The following is a 19,197-nucleotide window of genomic DNA, read 5'->3' on the forward strand; positions in this document are numbered from 1 at the left end:
ACGCAGTGAGCCTGTACTGGCGCGTGGAAAACACCCCCCCCCCCCCCTGATGTCTGCTGTATCGAGGGGCCCGATTGTTTTGGCCGGTTCCTGTTTGCATGCCCATGAAAATCCCTTGTTTTCCCCCCAAAGCTGCTCTATTCTGTTCTGCCCAAACACGAACCGACGACCCTTTGGTGGCGCTGGCGAGCGGGATACTTTACAACCTAATGATAAAAACCATTTTCCATGAATTATGTTCCGGGTGTGAATTTGAAGTGCGCAGTGCGAAGCTAGCAAAGCGACCGGCTGCGGCTGTACAGCCCACCAAAAAAAAAGGGAAACGACGCAATGGGCAATTTTCCTGCGTTCTTCCCGTACTTTTGTGTGTGTACTGTTTCCCTTTAGCAATTGCGGAATGGAAAAAAGGTGGAAAATCTGACCAAACCTTAAACCCATCCCTTCTGCTTTTAATAACATTTCGGCTCGTTGCAGCTCGTTGTTGGAAGGGAGAGCACCGGGTCTCGTGTCTGTAAACGGCACACAGGATTTGTTTCGTTTTTTGGGCATGTCCTTTCCCTTGCTCTCTCTCTCTCTGTTGTGGCCTATCCCTGTCCGGGACACTGTGGTTTTGTGGTTTTGTGGTTGCCGACCGGAGACGGCAAAACGTGCCATTTCCAATGGTTTTCCTTTGCGACGGGAGATGCTATGGCGGGGTTTGATGCTATTGCCTTGAGCATGGCATAGCGACAAAACGACAATTCTTATCCATCCACAGTTTATTGTGTTTATTGTGAACGCAAAATGAACTTATCTCGAGCCATTCTCGAGTCAGAGGGAAACCGAGCACAAGGCTTGGGTGCTTTGTGAGTGAAGTTTTCTGCTTCTCGTTTGCCTATCTTCAACGATTCGGCAGTCGGTGACAATTTCGGGTGAGCCTTGATTTACGTTGAAATGACCGGACACGTCATTACATTCGAAATTGTATTTTTAGCAAATAAACGATCGTTTGTTGGTACCCTTTTCAAAGTAATAACAGACCATTGAAGCTGTGGTGATAATTCTTGTGCTAAGCGAGGGGCTAAGACATAATTTTAAGCTCATCATTGTTCGTTTGTGTTCGTCTCAGTCACAAAAAGCGTGTCTGCGATTCCGCAGATCCAGAACAACTCTTTTCCTTTTACAAAACGCTTGATTAAAAAGTGAAAATTCCAAGGCTTTCGTTTGAATGTCGTCGCCCAATCGCGACCACAGCGCGATTGAGCAAAAATAGAACGGACCCGTGCTAATCTGAAGATCACTGCCTTTAATTAGCGAACGGCAAACGCACCATTATGATTGAAAGCTCCTGGCCAGCAGAAAAACCGGTCAAGGCTCACCCGAAAAGGGCGTCGACAGAGTCTCACGCGATGCAAGCCGCGATTGTTGCAAATAAATTTTTTCCACATTTCTGGCAAAAGAAAATGAGCGATTTTTGGTTTGCTATGTGAAGCTAAATGGCACTGCCATCATCAAAATGGTAACAACCAAAAGAAACTGTAAGCCACACCGTTTTGGAGCCAAAGGTATCCGTTCTGGTTCTTCGCACTCGCCACTCGGCCGGATGTTGTCGGTTTAGTGACTTATTATTTCAATTCCTCGCTGGACAGCGTGAGCAAAAACCAGCACCTTACGTGTTTGTTTTTTTGTTTTTGCTTTGTAGTGATGCCGGCAAAGACAGTAAGAATCGGACAATGTGCCGAGCACGGTCGTAATGACTTCGCAATCGGGCGTGCTGTTATGATGGATGGGAACAGATCTTTTGCGTCGATCTGCGGCGCACACACGAAATGGGGGGTTTTGAGACGATCCGTGTCTGAGCATTTACTACGATTGGCCGATTCCGGCCTGGTGAGGGGGATTAGGTTTGTAATCGTGCACCGGATGTGAGTATAAAGTTAATATTAATGACCAAAGAATTAGGTGGCGTGGGGTAATTCAACTCGTTTTCAAGCCTCTCGTTCGCTCAAGGTCGAGCAAGACGGACTGTTATGGGAAATGGGATGAAAAGGTTGAGATGAAATGAAACCCACTATTTAGCCCGAGTAAAACCGCTTTTGAATATGATTTGGAAATACAACAAAATGGAAATATAAATGTGACAAGACGAAAAAGGTGGCGAAAGCTTGAGAACGTGGTCATCATCACTGCCCGCATGGTCAGCTCAACTAATGCATTTAGCTAGCGCAAATTATCTCTAAATCTTCTAACAATTTTACTACACCCTCTCACGGGCTCTCAGAGGCCTGAGAAACTCGGCATCATTTCGAGGCATCGTTTGCCCGAGGAAAACCACCCGCGACCGATGCGGCACTTTGGCGGCGATAGCGATTGTGGTGCTAACGTTGGCTAACGATGCTACTGCGCACCGCGGTTACGCGAAACAATGACAATTGACCATAAATTCAGCTCACCCCTGACCTTGGCCATCGACCATACGGCGACCGAGCCGTTGTGACGCGTCCGATGCCAGCCACGTCAATGCCGAAGTGTTAGACCTAGACGCTTACAAAGCAATTGAATGTCACTCGACCGTTCTAAGTCGCGACTCCTGCACCAGCACCACCACCAGCACCACCCGAAATGGTGATTTATTCTCACGTGCTGATGTTTCGCGAGCGAGAATTTCACGCAATTTCCTCCTCAAAAGCTACAGGGCACAGTAACGTGTTCCCCCTCCTTCGAAGCAAGGGTCATCGTGTGGTTGACATCGTAGAATTCGATTGATTTTATCTTTCCACCACAAAACGATCTCGCGTACCAGCAGAACCGTTCAAGCGAATCGGAATACGCTACGGCCCGTTTCTTATGCAAAACTGCGCCCGAGCACAATTTACGATGTGTTGAGGTGGAAAATTCGTGCACGGTCTAGAAGCTTTTCTCGTAGGCCAAACGTTTGCCCTGGAAGGTAGGGTTGATAGTGATGATTGTGAGGCGAGATGAGCTGAGAAAGTGACGGCCACTTAGCGTGATTTATGGAAGCAATTTATGGCCATGATGAGATCGACCGTAAGGTACGAAGGTATAAGCACTGGTTTTGTGATTTTGTTTGCATAGTGATAATGTAGATAGATAACTGTTCTTTGCTCAGATGATATCTTTTGTAAGGTCTCAATGAAAGTGAAACGATCGAAGTGATTAATTCACCTTATATGATGATCATCATGAACTAGAGAGTTTTGAAGATTAAATTAGACATCATCATAGCAAAGATTTGGGAGATTTTGTGTAAGAATTACATTTATGATCATATCCCAACACTTTTTGAAGCCTTGTTAACCTGTCATCACACACTTTCCAGGGTTAAAAATAGCCTCAACCTTTTGAATTCTTCTACCGATTCTTCCCAAACTCAAAAGTCCATCTCGAAGTTCATCTTCTCCCTTCCCTTTTGTGTTTGAGCGCGCGCGCGCGTCTCTCTTCCCAGGCAGCAACGTTTCAATTCATCCCTCCAACATCATTCATCACGCAAAAAAAAACGTTAGCACCCACCCGTCGTGGTCAGAGAACCTGTGACCTGCGGACGTTCTTTGCACGCGAAACACAAGCCCAGTAGTTGCGACTCGTCTCGCAGTCGAGGTTCGTCGCTTACGGCGCGTAGATATCATTAGTTAAGTGACTGCTGCACGGTGCCCATTCAGTGTACGAGGGACAAAGTGTTAGACCAAGAGTGTGTTGATATCGGGAATGATTGCCCACAGTAAGATGAGATACGTTTGGTACTGTTTCGCGCTACTTGCGCTTGTGTTGTGTGGCACCTGCCGTGCTGTTACTCCTTCGGGAAAGGTGGACTTTTCCGAGGCGGATGATTTGAACGACGAAACCAACGGCGGGTTCGTGAGTGTGTACAAAAACTTCCCCAAGATTCAGGTGACTGTAGACACGCAGAAGCTGAAGCGTGTCCCGCAGCCGGAAACGAAAAGTGATGAGTCGAGCTCGGGCAGCTCCGGCAGCTCCGGTTCGGAGTCGGTCGAACGACCCTCCGTTGGAGTGCGAACGGATATAACGATTGAAATTTCGGAAGAGTCGGCAAACGATACGCGCATCAGTGGTGATCGTGATGGGAAAAAGGATCGTAATGGGCAGAGTGGCACGGGTGGTGGTGATGCTGCCGGAAGTGGCAAAAAGGATCGCAATGGGGCGGGCAAAGGAACGCACGATGAGGACGATGACAATGCGAGCATCCCAGTGTTTAAGGGAATGGCGGGAGTGTCCACCAAAAAGCCGAAACCTACACCAACTCGTGGGTCGGTTCCACATTCCGACAGCAGACCGATCGTAACGTACAATCAGCGACCGACGGTGAGCAGCTTTTACGGCCCGGGTAGTGACGATCGCAACCGGATCAGTGGAGAGTACGATGGCTGGAATGCGCACTACCCGTCGCACACGGTGACGGCCGTTTGGACCACCGAGCGACCGTACCTTCGCCGGGTGGACTACGACTATCCAGGTAAGCCGGTGCGGATGATCGTACGTCACGTTAGCGTACGCTGTGGTGACATACAAACACACAACAAACACAGTATCTTCCAGCTGTCAAACGAATGATAACGATCAAACCATTCCTCACGAAACGTGCATCTCTCTCTCTCTCCGTTACAGGGCAACATCGATCGCCACCGTACTACAAGGGTTACGTGCCCTACAATGTGGGCCACCGTCCCTCGCAGTCGGCGGAGCAACATCCCCATCATCATCACGCCGGCGACTGGAAACCGTGCTACTGTAGCATCTACCAGCCGTGGGGTGCACGTGCGCCATCCAATCCCGTCCTGCCCGGCACGGGAACGTTGCACCCGACCGCTCACCCGCCACCGCGAAACGGCGTCGACAACAAAGTAGACATCCCGGCCGTCCATTCGCCACCGCCGGCACCGTCGCACCAGCAACACTATCGATCGATCCACTCGTAGCGGAATGCATTTCGGGTTTTTGGTGGGAGAAGCCCATCGATCACCACCCATCACCATACCCCCTCCTTCCGTCCTGTCCTAAACTCATCCCACTAGTCTATAAGAAAGCAGCAGCAGCAGCAGCAGTGCATTTCCCGTTTCCAAAGCACGAGCTGGGAAAAGCAACCTCAAACAACTTGTTGTATTTTTTTGTAAATGATCAATAAAAGTTGACACACTTTTTTCTACCATTAGATTCCGTTTGGAGCATTTTTCCCTCGTCGCTTCTATTCCCTCTGTGTCTGAATAGGGATCGTCACAAACCAGCTCGGGTTGATCTTCCCGCTGATCGTTCCCGCATTATGTCACCTGTGCATCCTCACCGCTTTAGCCTGCTGAATGCAGCGCAGTTGGGTGAGACAACCCGGTTGCCTTCACATCACCAACACAACTGTGGGGACTGCGGGAAGGGTTTTCTAAGCTACGATAGACACGCTGACACACACATAGACGGCGACCTGATGCCGTAGCCGTTTGGCCCGACCTCCAATAAATTGATAAGACATCAGAGCGAGGTTCGAACGACGCAGATGCAAATCATTCCGCGCTCGATCACATCACGGGAAGCAGCGAGTTGGTTAGGGCTTAAATTTGAGTGTTTGATTTTTTTGTAAAAATGCAAACAAAGTCGTGTTTGATAATTGTGTTGATTGGTGCAGTATTTGTGCTCGCTTTAGCTACTCCGTCAAGTGCAGGTAATGTGTAAATAGTGTGAAAAAGCTATGGCATTCTTGATGGCTAATGATCGTTCTTCCGTCTTCAACTTGCAGCACCCGCCTCAACCGATATGGATCAAATGGAGGAAATGGAAGTGCTTGGACTGGTTGGATGTAATCATGCCGTCACCGTAACTGCGCTACCACTTCCCGGATTCACTCCAACCTTTGACCAACGGCAGCGATCGGAAGAATCGAGAGAAAGTGGCAGTGCTTCGAAGGAAAGTCCAAGTGTGCAGGAGATGCGAAATGATCATCGATGAATAAAGTGTGTGGTTTATTGTTAAAAAAAAAACTAGATCTTACAACCCCCCTAAACCATAATAAGCCGTCTCGTTAGATTGTTTTGCACTGGGGGACCCCCACCTACGACGGGACCGACGTATTCCACCGAATCTGTTAGACGAAGTTCCGGAGGAATGAAACCGCTTCGTGCGTACTATGGTGAAGAAATAAACCAATGTTAAATGTTTAAGATAAGACTGTAATAGGAGTGTCAACTAGTACCCTTACCATGTAAACATTAGGTAGTTCTAGCTCGTTCGTATCGGCCACGGTGAACACAAGACGATCGTTGTTTGAAGGATTTCTTGCCGTCGATGTAGTTGATGGAGCTTTTGTTGTGGGCACGATAGGAACGTAAGTAGGAAGATCTATAACAATGGGATCACTTAAAGGTTGCTCCGTTGTAGTAGTGCTACTTGGTGGCTGCTCCGTAGTTTGCCACCACCAGATACTCGGCGTCTCGGAGACAGGATCATGCTGCGGCAGAGCACTGGCGGGAGTTTCCTCCGTCGTAGACCAGGGTGGAATCCAAAGCATTTTGGAAACCTTCTCGTTGATACCGTTCAGAAACTCACGCTTCTTCTCGTACACGGTTTGTTTCAGCGTGGACACTTTGCTTCAAATGGAAAGCAATGTCAGTGAGTTAGTAATTCCGAACGATTTAGTAACTTTTGAGTTTCACAAGCTCACCCAAGCAAACTGCTTCCATCCTGTTTTCCCCAGTCAAGCAGTGGAGCTGTAACGGAGAGCAAACAAAATACGCTGTATTACACACACTTCTACAATAACCATGGTAAACGATGATTTACAGCCTGTACTACACCCAAGGTATAACATCACAACCACAGCGATCAATGATCGTCTCATTATCAACACAATTCTTGGGAGCGAAAATCAATCCGAACTGTTTTGCGTTCAATCTATGACTGATCTTCATTTAGCAGTGCGATTCTCGATGCCGGTGACCCAGTTATCAGGGAGGTAAGCGAAACGTAAACACTCCAACCATAGGCGTACAACACTCGTATGCATTTTTCCCGACGAGTCAAGGTTTTAACGAAGTACTGCTTATCAGCTACAGTTAACATTGGCGTTGCTGGTTGAACAAACTCCGACAGCAGTTACTCGTGTAGAGGCTGCATAAGTTCAGGATCATGGGTGACTAGATCAAGGATGACGGAAGTGCATTGACGTTAGGATCGTTTTCGTGTTTAACCAATCAAAAACAACATGAAATTGGTACATTATTTGAAATAATGTGCGTGGGGATACATTGACCAGATGATGGCAAAGGGATCTGATTTACTAATTAAGATCGTTGATCAAAGATTTTACGATGATCCCCGGTCAAACATCTCTTCACATATCTGCCTTAGTGCCTGCAACTACAAAAAAATAGTTTACGAGAGATATTTTCCAGAAAAATAATGAAAGATTATCCTACGTAGCTCACAAATTAGTATGACAGGTATAATAATAATAATCGTGAACTACTCTTCTGCCCGAATAGACCGTGCCCCCATACGTAGGACTGACTATCCTGCTACGGTAACATAAAGTCACTGAAAGCCAAGCTTACTTTACTAGTGGGTACAGTCAGGCCTTGACCGGCAGCGGTTGTTGTGCCAAAAGAAGACTCTTTTGCCCAAAGAGCGAGCATCTGGATTCCAAACGATGATTACAAACTGATTGCAGGCTAACGATGATTACATTGGATTGACTATGTAAACGTAACTTTTGATGGCATTGTAAACTAACTTAAAATGGTTTGGTTCTGATGTTGCTCGTTTCTTGCAAACATTTCAGTTAAGCCTGGAAGACGTTATGCTTTCTCAAACAGCTCATTGATTTATAATAACACGTGAAACGTCTAAGAGATGACTTCATACTTTATTGAACGAATGTCTTACAAACTACATAAATTAACGCTTAATTACATCAACTATAACGCAAACAAACTGAGGAAGAAACCCCTTTACGTCGTGTGCAGACTGTACGTGCTGACTTTTCCATCGTCATCCAGAGTCGTGGTGGCCGCCTTATATCCTGTCGTCTTTCCATTGATGTTGTGCTTCTCGCTTTCGGCAGTGGAGAGCATATTGAACGTCTTGGGTTTGCCATCGTCGCCATACTGTGAGAAAGAAAACAAAATCATTAGCAAATGTCTTTGTTTAATGAATCCGCCCTTTCTACTTACACGCTGCTCTGAGGCCCACTTTGAGCTGCTAGACCAAGACTTGGTACGCTGGTAACCACCCGGCATTGTGCCCAAACCGTCCGACTCGCCTCCAAAACGAGTTTCTGCATCGATCGTTCCACTTCCCGTCACGGCACCATTGTGCACATTCTGAGCCTGCAGCCGGGCAAGCGCCTCCGACTCACTCATAATGTCCTGTAGGTCCGTTTCCGCGCCGAAACCTCCCGCTCCACCTACGGCACCGAACCGACGTCCAAAGTCATCGTTCGCGATGGGATAGTGTACGAAGCCACCTGCACTTCCGGCCTTGTATCGACTGTTGTGCGAAGAGCTGGCAGCGGTGTTGGAATACTGCGAACCGTATGTAGATGCTCCAGCCGCCGGTGCGTAGTAGACAGGACCACTAGCTCCGGTGCGCTGTTCGTGTGCTGAGGATGCATACCGAGAAGCCGTCGAGGAAGCACTCACTGGAGCGGGCTGTACTACGATCGGAACGTTGAGTGAGTTTTGGGTGTGTCGCTGTTGGGACTCCGCGGCACTTTCGTACTTCGAGGATGAAACAGATCCGGTCACAGGAACAGGTGCGACGTATGTTGGTGCAGAGTGGTAGGTTTGACGACGCTGATCCTCCATCGATTGGGCAGTGTTGTATCGGGTGCTGGAACCAGTGTTGGGAACGTACGATCCCGTACGAACGTACGAACTCTGTTGCTCGGTGCGGCGTTGCGAAGACGCTGACGAAGCGGCCGGAACCGTGGGTGTGAGCAGTCTCACGGGACGGTCAGTCACCAGCGTATCAACTGTATCCTCGTAATCTACCTCCTGGTGGTGTTGTACTGCTTCCTTTTCCTGATGATCGTACCCTGCACGGACGGGATAGAGATCCGACTGGCGCTGTATAGTTTGCACCGATTCGGCACGCTGCTGCGATCGCTGTTCGTTGACACGCTCCGAGTGCACTGGTTGGGCAATGTTCAAGTTCACCACACGTCCGGAAGCGTCATAGGACGTTGTGGATGCTGCTTCCTCAGTGCGTGATCGTGACGGTGCATAGTACTGCACGGAGGAGGTGATCGGCTTCGAGTACAGCACGTACGTGTTCGATGTGGACGGATACTGACGGTACTGGGTGTGATCTTGCTGGGAAACGTAGCGCCTGGAATAGTCATTGTTTGCTGCCGGATAAGTGACCGGCTGTACAACCTGCTGCTCGTTCGAAGCAGCGGCGAAACTCGATCGTGTGTTGTAGCTATTGCTAGCACCAGCAACGGGAAGAGGAGTGTACACAACACTGTTAACTACTGGGCGGCTTACAACCGACCGTTCACTGCTCGACCGTTCGTAACTGCTCTGAGCGGCATGTGTTTGAGGTGCGGCCACCGGATACACCACCGGCTGCACGATACTCGAACGGGTCAGTCCATGATCGGCACTGTAGAGTGCGCCCGAAACGGGCTGAGCTACACCTGCGCTACTGTGAACTTTCTGCTGTCTTGAGGAGGACGAGCTGGAATAGCTGGAGCGTGTGCCTGCCGTGGACGCAACGGCTGGGTAGACCACCGGAACGGCTACGTTCTGTACCGACGACTCCGACACACGCGACGAACTGGCCGAATATTTCTGCGAAGAACCAACTGCACCGGCTGCACCAGTGGAGGTAAAGCCCACAATACCCTGTCCGATCGTTTCGGCATCACTACCAGCATCGGCGGCGTAGCTGTTGTAGCACAGAGTATCACACGGTCCAGTAGAGCTTCCGCTGCCCGCCACTAATGCCGCGGCCTGATGTTGTTGCAAACGCTCTGCTGCAGCTTTTCGTGCCGCATTCACAGACGACTCGTGCTGGGAGTAGTGTCTAGGAGTAGAATAATGAGAAGGTTATGAGTAATGAAGAAATGGTTCAACTTCAGCTATAAATTGATCTTCTTGTTGATCGTGAAGCTACACAGCGCACATTCTACTTACATTCCAGTTACGGCCGCACTTTAAAGGGAAAAAGAAGAACCAGACACAACCAAAGCAAAGCATGCAGGAACGAAACGGAATTGAATAGAGAAATATTAAACCAGAGCCAAACAACGAGTGATCGGAGATACAATTACGCATGTTCTACACTTACTTGTTGTGCACTGAGATATCCTCACTCCAGGAAGCGATCCCTGTAGAAGATGTTAAGAAAATACAACCACTATTAGCAACCTTTGGCTAGCCTTACTTATGTAGATGAAATACTTCTTAGTACTCTACTCCATCACCTCACTGTTTCTAGAACCTGCCAGGCCAAGCCAGGAGATAGGCGGTGGCTGACACGCACGATGGCGATAAGACTAAAAATATGTTATGACGATCATGCGCCTTGCTTCACGTTTAATCTTTAATCATTTCAAAGGCAACAAAGTAGAAGACTGCTGACGACACCAATGCACGAGGAGCACATGATGCAAAGACAAATTGCAACTATTGAAGATCAAGTATTGTACTAGCCACGATCACTGATGTTTCAACACTTTAACCAAGGATTTTTTTATGTTTTTACCTGCATTACTGTATCCCAGTAAGAGGGCTCCCAACACAACGCAAACCTTCCACATTATGCTTCAATATGCAACCGTTTATTTCTCGAAACAGACACTTCCACTTATGACGCTCTTTCCTCAATACTGTTAAGTACAAAACACCTAGACAATTCCAAGCTCCCAGCCAGTGGCGAGCCTGCTGTTTGTTTGTTGAAGTAGACTTAATCCAATCCGTGCACCACTCCAGTTGAGCAGCTCGATGTGTACTGAAAGCTTTATAGAACCGTGGCATGATGTTATAGTACATCGCCGGAGCCTATTCCGAGGTCCGATCGGTACGTTCTAGTTGCTTCGCATGGCTCTTCGGCAGCTCCCGAGGATGACCTCAACCATATCGATTGACACGCGTTATCAGGGTTCCTCGCTCGGACATTCCACTAAACGGAGAGAGAGACATTGAAAGAGTGTGTGTGTATTTGTGTGTCGCTGGCGATCATGTGCTGATACTACCGCACTTCACAGTATTCCAGCGCAATCCAGTCCGGCTAGCCAAACGGCCAAGCGCGTCGTAGCCTTCTAATTGTTTGCTAGTGACGGAATTCCAGGAAGCAACGATTCACTTACCCTGCGCTTATCAGCCTACGGTCAGACGGAAGTTGCTCCTTGCAGGAGGCACTCGCACATGTCCGATGTCAGTAAACGCTAACTCGGTCTAGGTCAAACCATTGCCATTAATACATTTGCAGGGCTGGCAGATGAATGGAACAACGCCCCGATCGATCGGGCCATGGTGAAGATCATTGTTCGGGTAAAAGAAAACAAAGCCTTACAGCGGTTTACTTCAGCTTATTGATAACACTTCTGCTTTATTGTCGATCACCAGGTGTGGACAGGTGTGGACAGTCTTACATATTGGATAAAATTATCGAAATGCTTAGTAAAGTTGTAAAATTTTTAGCACATAAGTACGTTTCGCTCGCTAAAAATACATTCACACACACACACACTCCTACACAAGTTTAGTGTCCGGTAGACTATCGCCTCGCTACCACCTCACATGTCCGCACAGCACACAGTAGTAGTAGTAGTAGTTGCATCCGCATTCGGTCCGCTCGATCCTGAGAAGGTGTACACTGACACATTGCTTGTGTTGAATTTAATGTTAAGCTCCACCGGAGCAAAGCTGACTGCACTCTCAGAGGGTAGGTCGTGAGATTGTCTCTACTCTAAGTCGTTGTTCCGTTGTTCTGCAAATCCAGGGTCAGGCATTTCGTCCGTTGTCGCATGCTGGTGATTGTCATTGAAGGCGCAGTTTAAGAGTGGACGCGATGGGTCGTCACCTTGCCATTATCGTTCACCGTCGTCACTGCTTCGCGGTGCGTCTGGCCGTTAATATTGGAGGAGGACGAGAAGCTGGACACACCGACGAATCCTAATGGAAGAGGGGAAATAGAAAATGCCGAAGATCAGTGTTTGTTGAATTACAATCAATGCCAGACAGTTTGGGGTTTCCCAACGATTGGGAGTTTCGATGGTCACGTTATCTGTTTTCGGCGAAAAAATGCGCAACATTTTTCGCTACGTAAACATCGAACACAGGCTTCGAGTTATGTTTTTTCCTTGATAATCTTCTAGCCATGATTTTTTCGTAAGCTGTAACATACCTGGTTTGCCGCTCTGGAAGCTGGTCGCCTGTTCCGAACCACCGAAACGGGTGTCTACATTCGGTACAGCCTGTAAAACGCAGAAAAGCGTAAGTAAAGCTTGCTCCAGGCTAAACCAATCAACAAAACTTACCGGATTGCCGGGATAGACTGCAGCCGTCTGGTGGAATCCACCCGGTCCGAACGAAGCAGAAGAGCTGGCACCGTTGAAGTTACCGGCTGGGAAGCGATTTTGGATATAGTTCGGAGCGCTGGCAAAGTTAGCTCCATACACCGGGAAACCACCAAAGCCGGTACCGGCTCCAGCGCCTGCGAAACCAGCACCTCCGAAACCAGGCCCACCGAACCCTCCATTAAAGGCAGCCTGCTGCTGCTGGAACAGAGCTTGCTGCAGAGCAAACTGCTGCTGATACAAGCTACAGAATGGGGAGGAATGACAGTAGAAAAGAAGATTAGTTTTAATGCTGCCAATTTTCAATCCGCTAATTGCCAACAAAGATCACACATGTTCTACAAAACATTTAAAAGACGAATCAGAGGAAACTTAATGTGTTTGTTTTGGAGTTTGGAGGATGTGTTGGTTAGCCATAGACGTTTGATCACAAGGGAAGTGGTAGTTACGATGGATTCTTTAATTGGAACATTAGTCGAGAGAGATCGTATCACATGATCGAGTAGTGTAGTATGGATCGCAACATGCCATCTGGATGAGAAAAAGAAACAACAGTTCCCACGAACTGATCGAGATACACCGAGAAGTCATAAAACTTCCACCCATCGACTGATCGCGTACGTCCGGCTGGATGGATGGGAAGATCCTACTCAATATCTCACGTCAACGTCCCGGCTAGATCGTGCCAATTCTCAGCCCTATCGATCAGGCATCAGGTAAGGTGAACTCAAGGTGAACAGGGTTGCCAAAAATGATGAATTTGATGCATGCACATGCTTCGCGATCGGTCGCAGAGAGGGAGAGGAAGAGATGTCCAGACGGGAGATTTGTTTTTGCCATTTACTTGTGCTGTTGATACGTTGGTTTGCGCCATGCGGGATCCAGGAGTGATGATGACGCTGATGCCGTCGCTCCCGGCTCAGAATAGGATTGCGTCATCGAGCTTCGAGAGCATCGCGATCGCAAGATCGTCGTACCGAGAAGCGAAAGATGATGTGTTCGGGGCATTACGAGCACCATTTGGGGGGGCGAGTTCAGTGTCACCCAAAAGGGGGAGGGAGCAGAAATAACAAAAAGCAAAGTGTAATGAAGAGGTTTAACAAAAACAAGCAATGCTCATTTCGATCGCGTACTGTTTTGTGCAGCGATCTGATCAAGCAAAGCGTGATAAAATGCTGAAAGCTGCAATCATTGGTAGCATATAATATCATCAGCTCATATTACTTCAAGAATAAAGTCTCAAAAAATACTCCTACACTAACTTTAGACTGAATGTAGTCATCAGTACTGAAGTACTATTTCCTGTGCGAAAGATTTCAACGTTGTGCTGCTATCTATTATCTTCAAATCAATACCTAAACTATTTTAACAAGGTGCATGTGTATGTTTCGGGAAAGAATGTGCAATAGTAAAGAGAAAGAAAGATAGTGTATGTTTTAAGACCCATCACCCATCAACAACAACTATAGATGCCTTACGGCAGACCATCACCTACAAACTGATTTCTACAAAAAAAAAAAGCAAACAACGTAATAAAGCTTCTTCCACCGCATGAGCCTCCGAGAGCCATGCCGTGGTACTGGAACATTTGGTATTACTTTGCAAAGTTCGCCTGGATGCCCTGGAAGAAGTTGTTGAAGTCTACCGTCGGGCCGGGGAAGCCGGCGAACCCGGGCGCAAAGCTACCGGTGCCAGTTCCTACCGCCACGCCGGCACCGTTCGGTCCGGAGAAGTGCGTCGTGTAGCCGCCGTTGTAACCTGTGTTACCATGGGGGAACTTGTCAGCATAGTCGACACCAGCGGGGACCTGATTATAAAGACCTGTTGCTTTGCCATCCCGGTAGGTAGAGGCGGAGTATCCTGGATTGAGAATAAGCGGTGGTGTCAGTTCTGGATTGGGAGAGGCTTTCTTCAGTGATCTTACCTGCAGCAGCACCGGCTACGAGCGTACACAGCACAAGAAACTTCATTTTGTCAAATTACCTACGAAAATGGAACAGAAAAACGCGTAAAAAATCGACCAACAATCGTTTGACCATTAGTTTTATGTTCTTCTGCAAATTGTGTCCTCTCCTTTGACATTTCAGTTGACGCAGATGGAATCACAGATCCGGTTAGCCCTGCCCCATACTGTGATGTGCCATACAGTGTGTGCCATAAAAACCAAACTTCTCATATCGTACCCAGGAACGACCGAAAACTACTTTCACCCCAAAAAACGACCCGAAATTGTACAGGTTTTTAGGGGGATTCCCCAAATTTGGCAAGAACCTACACATATCCTCACTTGCCTACGCCCAATAAGCCTTCTTTATGGTGCGAAAAACCTGCACACCAACCTGCTCTGTCCATCGTTGCCGGCTGGATTCATCTCGGCTTGGGTTGCACTTTAGCGGATTATTTTGCGGGCGCGTTATTTAAGGCGTAATGCGTATGATATCACTCACGTCGCGTCACTCGCGATCAACAGCTGAGCTGAAACTGAAACGGCGCAGTAAAAAGCACAGCTTGCCGCTCGTTCCAAGTCTTCTGACACACTTCAGCACGGCGAGTGGCCGTAGGAGAGGAGGAAGAATTAGTCATCCGTTGTAAATAACCAACGCACGAGAAGGAAGTTAAGCCGCCAGAAACTGCCGATCAAACAAAAAAATAGAATGGCGAGTGATTGGCGACTTGAGTCTACGAAGCAATTTGAACAGATAAGAACACCAAATGTTAGATGGTTTTGTGTGTGTGGCAAAATCCACCCCAAACAGTGGTAGCTTTAATCCCGCAATTTATTAGATTTGTTAACCACCAAACGGAACACAAACACCGTTCATGGTCAATGCCGAAGCCGCTTTGCCGGCTCAACAGTCTGGGCTTGGTTTCTCTGTTGATCAACGGTTCATACGATCGCAGGGTGGGAACAATCCTTCGTTTATTCACTTATTAGCATACCATTGAGATTCATGTCCACGGTTTAGTAAGTGCAAAGTCGAAACTTCCTATTTCAATAGGCAAACAAGCCCCTATTGTTCTACAGCGCACACTAAATCATCGTCACGTTCGTCGCTTGCCCACTCGGCAGTTACTTAAAACTATCACCACGGCGATGTATTTTAACGTTTCCCCTTTTCTCTTTACGCACACAACTGAGCAAACGAGGGGCTCTGACTCCAAAGAACCCATCAACCGATTCAAATTTCATCAGTAAACACTACGGGTTGAGAAGACACGGTAAAACGCATCACCCGGCCGTTGTGTCCCTTGGGTTGGGTGGTGCTCGCGCAAACCTGTTCCTACACATCGTTGTACTTCCCCATCGGCATAGAGAGAGACTCGCAGGGGTACCGAAAAGAAGGGAAAAAAGCCAAACCGGTTCAACAACGTCGGAAAGAAGATCGCACCGGTCCGGTAGTAGTTTTATCTGAGGCGTGCCATCGTTGGATTTGAGGTCGTGTTTGACGTACGACTGTGATACTGGATCATGCCGGATGCAGGCCAGGCCAACAAACACACACTCTCACACACACACACACACGCCACACACACACACTGTGATTCGGTTTCACGGTCAAGACCAGCTTCAGATTCAGTGACCGTGCGACCGGCATTAGAGGCACATTAATTTACACCAACGAACCACAGGCCATAAGGTTTTAACACACAGTCTCTTTCTCTCTGTCTCGCTGATCTGATCACGCCTTGCCCCACCAAACACTGTGCCCGAAAAGCTTGCCGTGAACATGATTGATAAGGCTACTCGTTGAGAGGTCTTGCTGTGTAATGTTTGGGGCAAGATCGCTTCTTTGCTGCACAAAAACACTGAAAATAATAATAATATTTCTGTCTTTTATTGTGCACATTCGTGATCTCGTGTGCACTGCAAGATGCATCTTCCTGCTGCTTCAGAGGTTAACAGAGGTCGCGATTGCAAAACGGCCCCCTCCCCGTATTGCCGTTGTAACGCGCCCCTTCAACGTGGTGCGATAATCCCTTGTGCTGCTTCCCTATCACGACGCCCATCCCCACTTACACTGAACTGCACTGAACAGATTTGGCAGCAAATAGAATCGAAAATTACGCGATTTTTGGAGTGTTTAATAAACACATACACACAGAGAGAGAGGAGGAAAGACTCAATCCTAGCAGATGATACGCACCACGATCCAGTCGAACGTCAGACACGAGAATGAGGTGTAACCTCGAGCGGTGAGGTTGCTTTATACAAAAGCACGATCGCGAAGCGCGAAGAGCCGCGAACCCCGGCGAACAGTGCGTGTGATCGTGCGGGCGAGGGCTGAGTCGTAGAAGAAGAAAACAACACAACAGCCCAAGTAGATAAACAGCACGCTAAACAATAACAAAACGAAAAAGGGTAAAAAAAACGGAGGGCCCCAGAACCGGTTCCCGGTGGATGGGTGGTGGTAGTGGTGCTTGAAGTGATCTGCATAATTTGATCGCTCAAATCTGCACCAATGCGCTGGTGACACGTTTTTTTAGTTTGATAAGATTTTTGCAAAAAAGAGCAAAAATGTCTAAAATGGGAAATGGATTTCCCAACTTTTTTCGCAAATCAGGATACGAAGAAATTTCGCACGAAACTGGACAACTTTTCTTAACGCAAATTAGCGAAAGCTGCTGATCTCTCTCTGGAGAGAGTTTGAAATAATGTTTGATTCTAATGATCGTTCGATTTTTCCCGTTAGATCCAGTAGACCACCGTTGGCATTGAAGAGCTTCTTAGCTCTTGTCGTTGCTATGGAGTCGTAGTACGCATGTAAAGGGCGAAGGACACAAGCCGGGGTTTGAAAACAACAACAACAAAGCTCGCCCTACACAGTCGCGTCGTGTCAGTCATTCACCTCCGGTAAAGGGTCTGTTGGGTGGGGAGGTTTAGTCTGGCGACGATCGTGACATTGAGATTGTTTTATTCGCCGGCTTTAGAAGACAACACATACGATAAGAGCGTTCAAGAATTGGCTCTTATTGTACAAAAAGCAACTTTAAGCATACGTAAGATTATTTATTCCTTTAGTGTGCGCCCGTCGCTCCCGGATGTGAAGACGATTCTCTGCAGAAGCTTTGCTTTCACGTTTCTACGATGCGAGGACCACCGGACACCGGTTCTGGCCATAAGGGATTTCCCCAAAAACGGATTTCGAAGGTACACAATGGCTAATTCTGTGCATAAACAGAACCGGAAAGTGAAAAATTACAACCCGGGTTTAATTAATTGTGTTTTAGCTTCAGCATGTGAACGTTCTGGCAATGGGGAAGGCATGGATGGGATACATAACCGTCTCATAAAGTCTTCAGGTTTATGATTGAATTGTTTGAGCAGAATGAAAGATCAACGATCAAGTATCAGGTATGTTTCATTTCCCCAAAAAGAAGGGTTTTATTTTCTTTTAATGTTTCACACAATTTCATCTTGTTCTGCCCTCTCTCTCTCTCTCTGCAATTCTCCAAACTTAACCAAGCTTTTTGAAAAATTTGCTCCACCGTTTGCTCAACTGTGGCGCTTTGGCGAATCCAGTTTTGCGCCTCGTACTTGAAGCACTCTCGGCCGTCACGGATCCATGGTGCGACGAGCCGGCAGAAGCGCCCGAACCAGCATCCGTATTTCCGTTGGTGGAAACCGAACCACTATGGCTAAAAAAATAAAGAAAATCACACACAACTACATTACCAAGAGGTTTTTATATCACCATTAAGACATTAGACATTAGAAACACAATAGCTTCTTTATCTAATAATGGGTTTCTCACCTTATAGCGATCGGTCGATTGTGCACCGAGGTGGCGATGGACGTGGAGTGCGAAACGGACACTCCTGGGAGCGCTCCCGGTGGACCCTGTATGCCCGGTATGAGGGTGGGTATGATCGTGCCAAGAATTGGCAGAACGGCCGGCAGCACCAGTGACGCTCTACGATCAAGAACGGAAGCACACAAACCGAACCAAAAAAATATACACTATAAAGCTCAGAACGTTTTGATGTGCGGTTCCCACAGTTACTGCTTACCCCGGAAACGTTTTCGGTTCCTCCCGGCTGCCCGACACACGCGCGGTTACTCCCAGCAGCAACACAACGCCGCTAATTAATCTTCCGAAACGCATATTTTTGCTACAGCGCCCGAGCGGACAGCAGAGATTGTTTTTCCGAGAAGATTCACCACCGAAGCTTGTAATGAAATCAACGATCTGCAACCAAACGCAACCGTTGTTCAGCAACTGAATGAAGAGTGATCGTCCATTACGTTCAGTGGATTCATAAAAGTTTCAACCATAAACCCCGTCAGTGTGCCGTCGGGGTGTGTGTGGCATGTGGCCACGTCCGTTGGAGTACTCAAGGTTAATTGGGGCGGGCGTCACCAAACGGGAAACTGATCACCGCTTACATCTGTAAAAGGATGCCCTTTATGATTGTGCAATGGGGCTGGCGTGCGAAGAAGTGGCGTAGATCGGCGTTTGATTGTGATTGTGCACGCCTTGTTGCAACTTGATGCAATTACCCTGCGATGTAGGGTAAGGGGAATATGTGTTAGATAGTGAGGGATATATCCACTCAATGGCACAGTATTGTTTGGGGGACTGAGCGGATTAATAAATTTAATTGATGTGACTAGCTTCCCATTCCAGCGTATAACAGCTCTGAACTGCATAGTGGTCAGTAAGTGGTCGATCTTA

At 47.7% G+C, this 19,197-nt stretch overlaps 5 protein-coding genes across 16 annotated transcripts in view; 1 reads left to right on the plus strand and 4 right to left on the minus strand.

The window, feature by feature from the left end:
- Positions 1 to 3,448: 3,448 nt before the first annotated feature.
- Positions 3,449 to 5,167, plus strand: LOC120958937 (uncharacterized). Its single transcript, XM_040382025.2, has 2 exons — positions 3,449 to 4,471; positions 4,624 to 5,167. The coding sequence occupies exons 1-2, from the start codon at positions 3,706 to 3,708 to the stop codon at positions 4,932 to 4,934; spliced, it is 1,077 nt and encodes a 358-aa protein (XP_040237959.2). The 5' UTR covers positions 3,449 to 3,705; the 3' UTR covers positions 4,935 to 5,167.
- A 756-nt stretch (positions 5,168 to 5,923) lies between these two features.
- On the minus strand, positions 5,924 to 6,918 carry LOC120958938 (uncharacterized). Its single transcript, XM_040382026.2, has 4 exons — positions 6,784 to 6,918; positions 6,665 to 6,710; positions 6,203 to 6,590; positions 5,924 to 6,128 (listed from the first exon to the last, which is right to left on the minus strand). The coding sequence occupies exons 1-4, from the start codon at positions 6,839 to 6,841 to the stop codon at positions 6,003 to 6,005; spliced, it is 618 nt and encodes a 205-aa protein (XP_040237960.2). The 5' UTR covers positions 6,842 to 6,918; the 3' UTR covers positions 5,924 to 6,002.
- Positions 6,919 to 7,845: 927 nt separating this feature from the next.
- Positions 7,846 to 11,457, minus strand: LOC120956699 (uncharacterized). 2 transcript variants are annotated; one of them, XM_040378378.2, is made up of 6 exons: positions 11,312 to 11,457; positions 10,708 to 11,124; positions 10,291 to 10,330; positions 10,137 to 10,154; positions 8,172 to 10,026; positions 7,846 to 8,105 (listed from the first exon to the last, which is right to left on the minus strand). In XM_040378378.2, exons 2-6 carry the CDS (start codon positions 10,760 to 10,762, stop codon positions 7,950 to 7,952), a joined length of 2,124 nt encoding a protein of 707 aa, XP_040234312.2. In that variant the 5' UTR covers positions 10,763 to 11,124; positions 11,312 to 11,457; the 3' UTR covers positions 7,846 to 7,949. The 2 variants fall into 2 exon arrangements, with proteins under 2 accessions (XP_040234312.2, XP_040234313.2); XM_040378379.2 differs by lacking the exon at positions 10,137 to 10,154.
- An 88-nt stretch (positions 11,458 to 11,545) lies between these two features.
- LOC120956700 (ATP-dependent RNA helicase glh-2) overlaps positions 11,546 to 19,197 on the minus strand; it is a 376,118-nt gene continuing 368,466 nt past the window's right edge. For 3 of the 11 annotated variants that reach the window (XM_049608605.1, XM_049608604.1, XM_049608606.1), the window contains exons 2-7: positions 14,448 to 14,507; positions 14,122 to 14,383; positions 13,368 to 13,466; positions 12,485 to 12,767; positions 12,352 to 12,421; positions 11,546 to 12,119 (exon numbers count right to left, since the gene is read on the minus strand). In XM_049608605.1, coding sequence (XP_049464562.1) covers positions 12,001 to 12,119; positions 12,352 to 12,421; positions 12,485 to 12,767; positions 13,368 to 13,466; positions 14,122 to 14,383; positions 14,448 to 14,493 — 879 coding nt within the window. In that variant the 5' untranslated portion in view covers positions 14,494 to 14,507 and the 3' untranslated portion in view covers positions 11,546 to 12,000. Of the gene's footprint in view, positions 12,120 to 12,351; positions 12,422 to 12,484; positions 12,768 to 13,367; positions 13,467 to 14,121; positions 14,384 to 14,447; positions 14,508 to 14,862; positions 15,039 to 16,541; positions 16,712 to 19,197 lie in introns of those variants that run through there. The other 8 variants (XM_040378385.2, XM_040378387.2, XM_040378388.2 and 5 more) reach the window with 8 other exon arrangements.
- Positions 17,878 to 19,172, minus strand: LOC120959604 (uncharacterized). The gene is made up of 3 exons (XM_040383102.2): positions 18,533 to 19,172; positions 18,277 to 18,435; positions 17,878 to 18,160 (listed from the first exon to the last, which is right to left on the minus strand). The coding sequence occupies exons 1-3, from the start codon at positions 18,625 to 18,627 to the stop codon at positions 17,980 to 17,982; spliced, it is 435 nt and encodes a 144-aa protein (XP_040239036.2). The 5' UTR covers positions 18,628 to 19,172; the 3' UTR covers positions 17,878 to 17,979.

Source organism: Anopheles coluzzii, chromosome 3, assembly GCF_943734685.1.
Source record: "Anopheles coluzzii chromosome 3, AcolN3, whole genome shotgun sequence".
In the NCBI taxonomy this organism is placed as follows: domain Eukaryota; kingdom Metazoa; phylum Arthropoda; class Insecta; order Diptera; family Culicidae; genus Anopheles; species Anopheles coluzzii.

What these genes read in the sequence shown, in the direction of transcription:
- LOC120958937 (XM_040382025.2), top strand. Translation starts at nt 3,706, where the DNA reads ATGATTGCCCACAGTAAGATGAGATACGTTTGGTACTGTTTCGCGCTA. An exon ending in GGTGGACTACGACTATCCAG is followed by an intron (nt 4,472 to 4,623) that starts GTAAGCCGGTGC and finishes TCTCCGTTACAG; the next exon opens with GGCAACATCGATCGCCACCG.
- LOC120958938 (XM_040382026.2), bottom strand. Translation starts at nt 6,841, where the DNA reads ATGAGACGATCATTGATCGCTGTGGTTGTGATGTTATACCTTGGGTGT. An exon ending in GATGGAAGCAGTTTGCTTGG is followed by an intron (nt 6,591 to 6,664) that starts GTGAGCTTGTGA and finishes TTCCATTTGAAG; the next exon opens with CAAAGTGTCCACGCTGAAAC. An exon ending in AACTACCTAATGTTTACATG is followed by an intron (nt 6,129 to 6,202) that starts GTAAGGGTACTA and finishes TCTTCACCATAG; the next exon opens with TACGCACGAAGCGGTTTCAT.
- LOC120956699 (XM_040378378.2), bottom strand. Translation starts at nt 10,762, where the DNA reads ATGTGGAAGGTTTGCGTTGTGTTGGGAGCCCTCTTACTGGGATACAGT. An exon ending in ACTGGGATACAGTAATGCAG is followed by an intron (nt 10,331 to 10,707) that starts GTAAAAACATAA and finishes CATCTTCTACAG; the next exon opens with GGATCGCTTCCTGGAGTGAG. An exon ending in AGTGGGCCTCAGAGCAGCGT is followed by an intron (nt 8,106 to 8,171) that starts GTAAGTAGAAAG and finishes TCTTTCTCACAG; the next exon opens with TATGGCGACGATGGCAAACC.
- LOC120959604 (XM_040383102.2), bottom strand. Translation starts at nt 18,627, where the DNA reads ATGCGTTTCGGAAGATTAATTAGCGGCGTTGTGTTGCTGCTGGGAGTA. An exon ending in GAACCGAAAACGTTTCCGGG is followed by an intron (nt 18,436 to 18,532) that starts GTAAGCAGTAAC and finishes TCTTGATCGTAG; the next exon opens with AGCGTCACTGGTGCTGCCGG. An exon ending in AATCGACCGATCGCTATAAG is followed by an intron (nt 18,161 to 18,276) that starts GTGAGAAACCCA and finishes TTATTTTTTTAG; the next exon opens with CCATAGTGGTTCGGTTTCCA.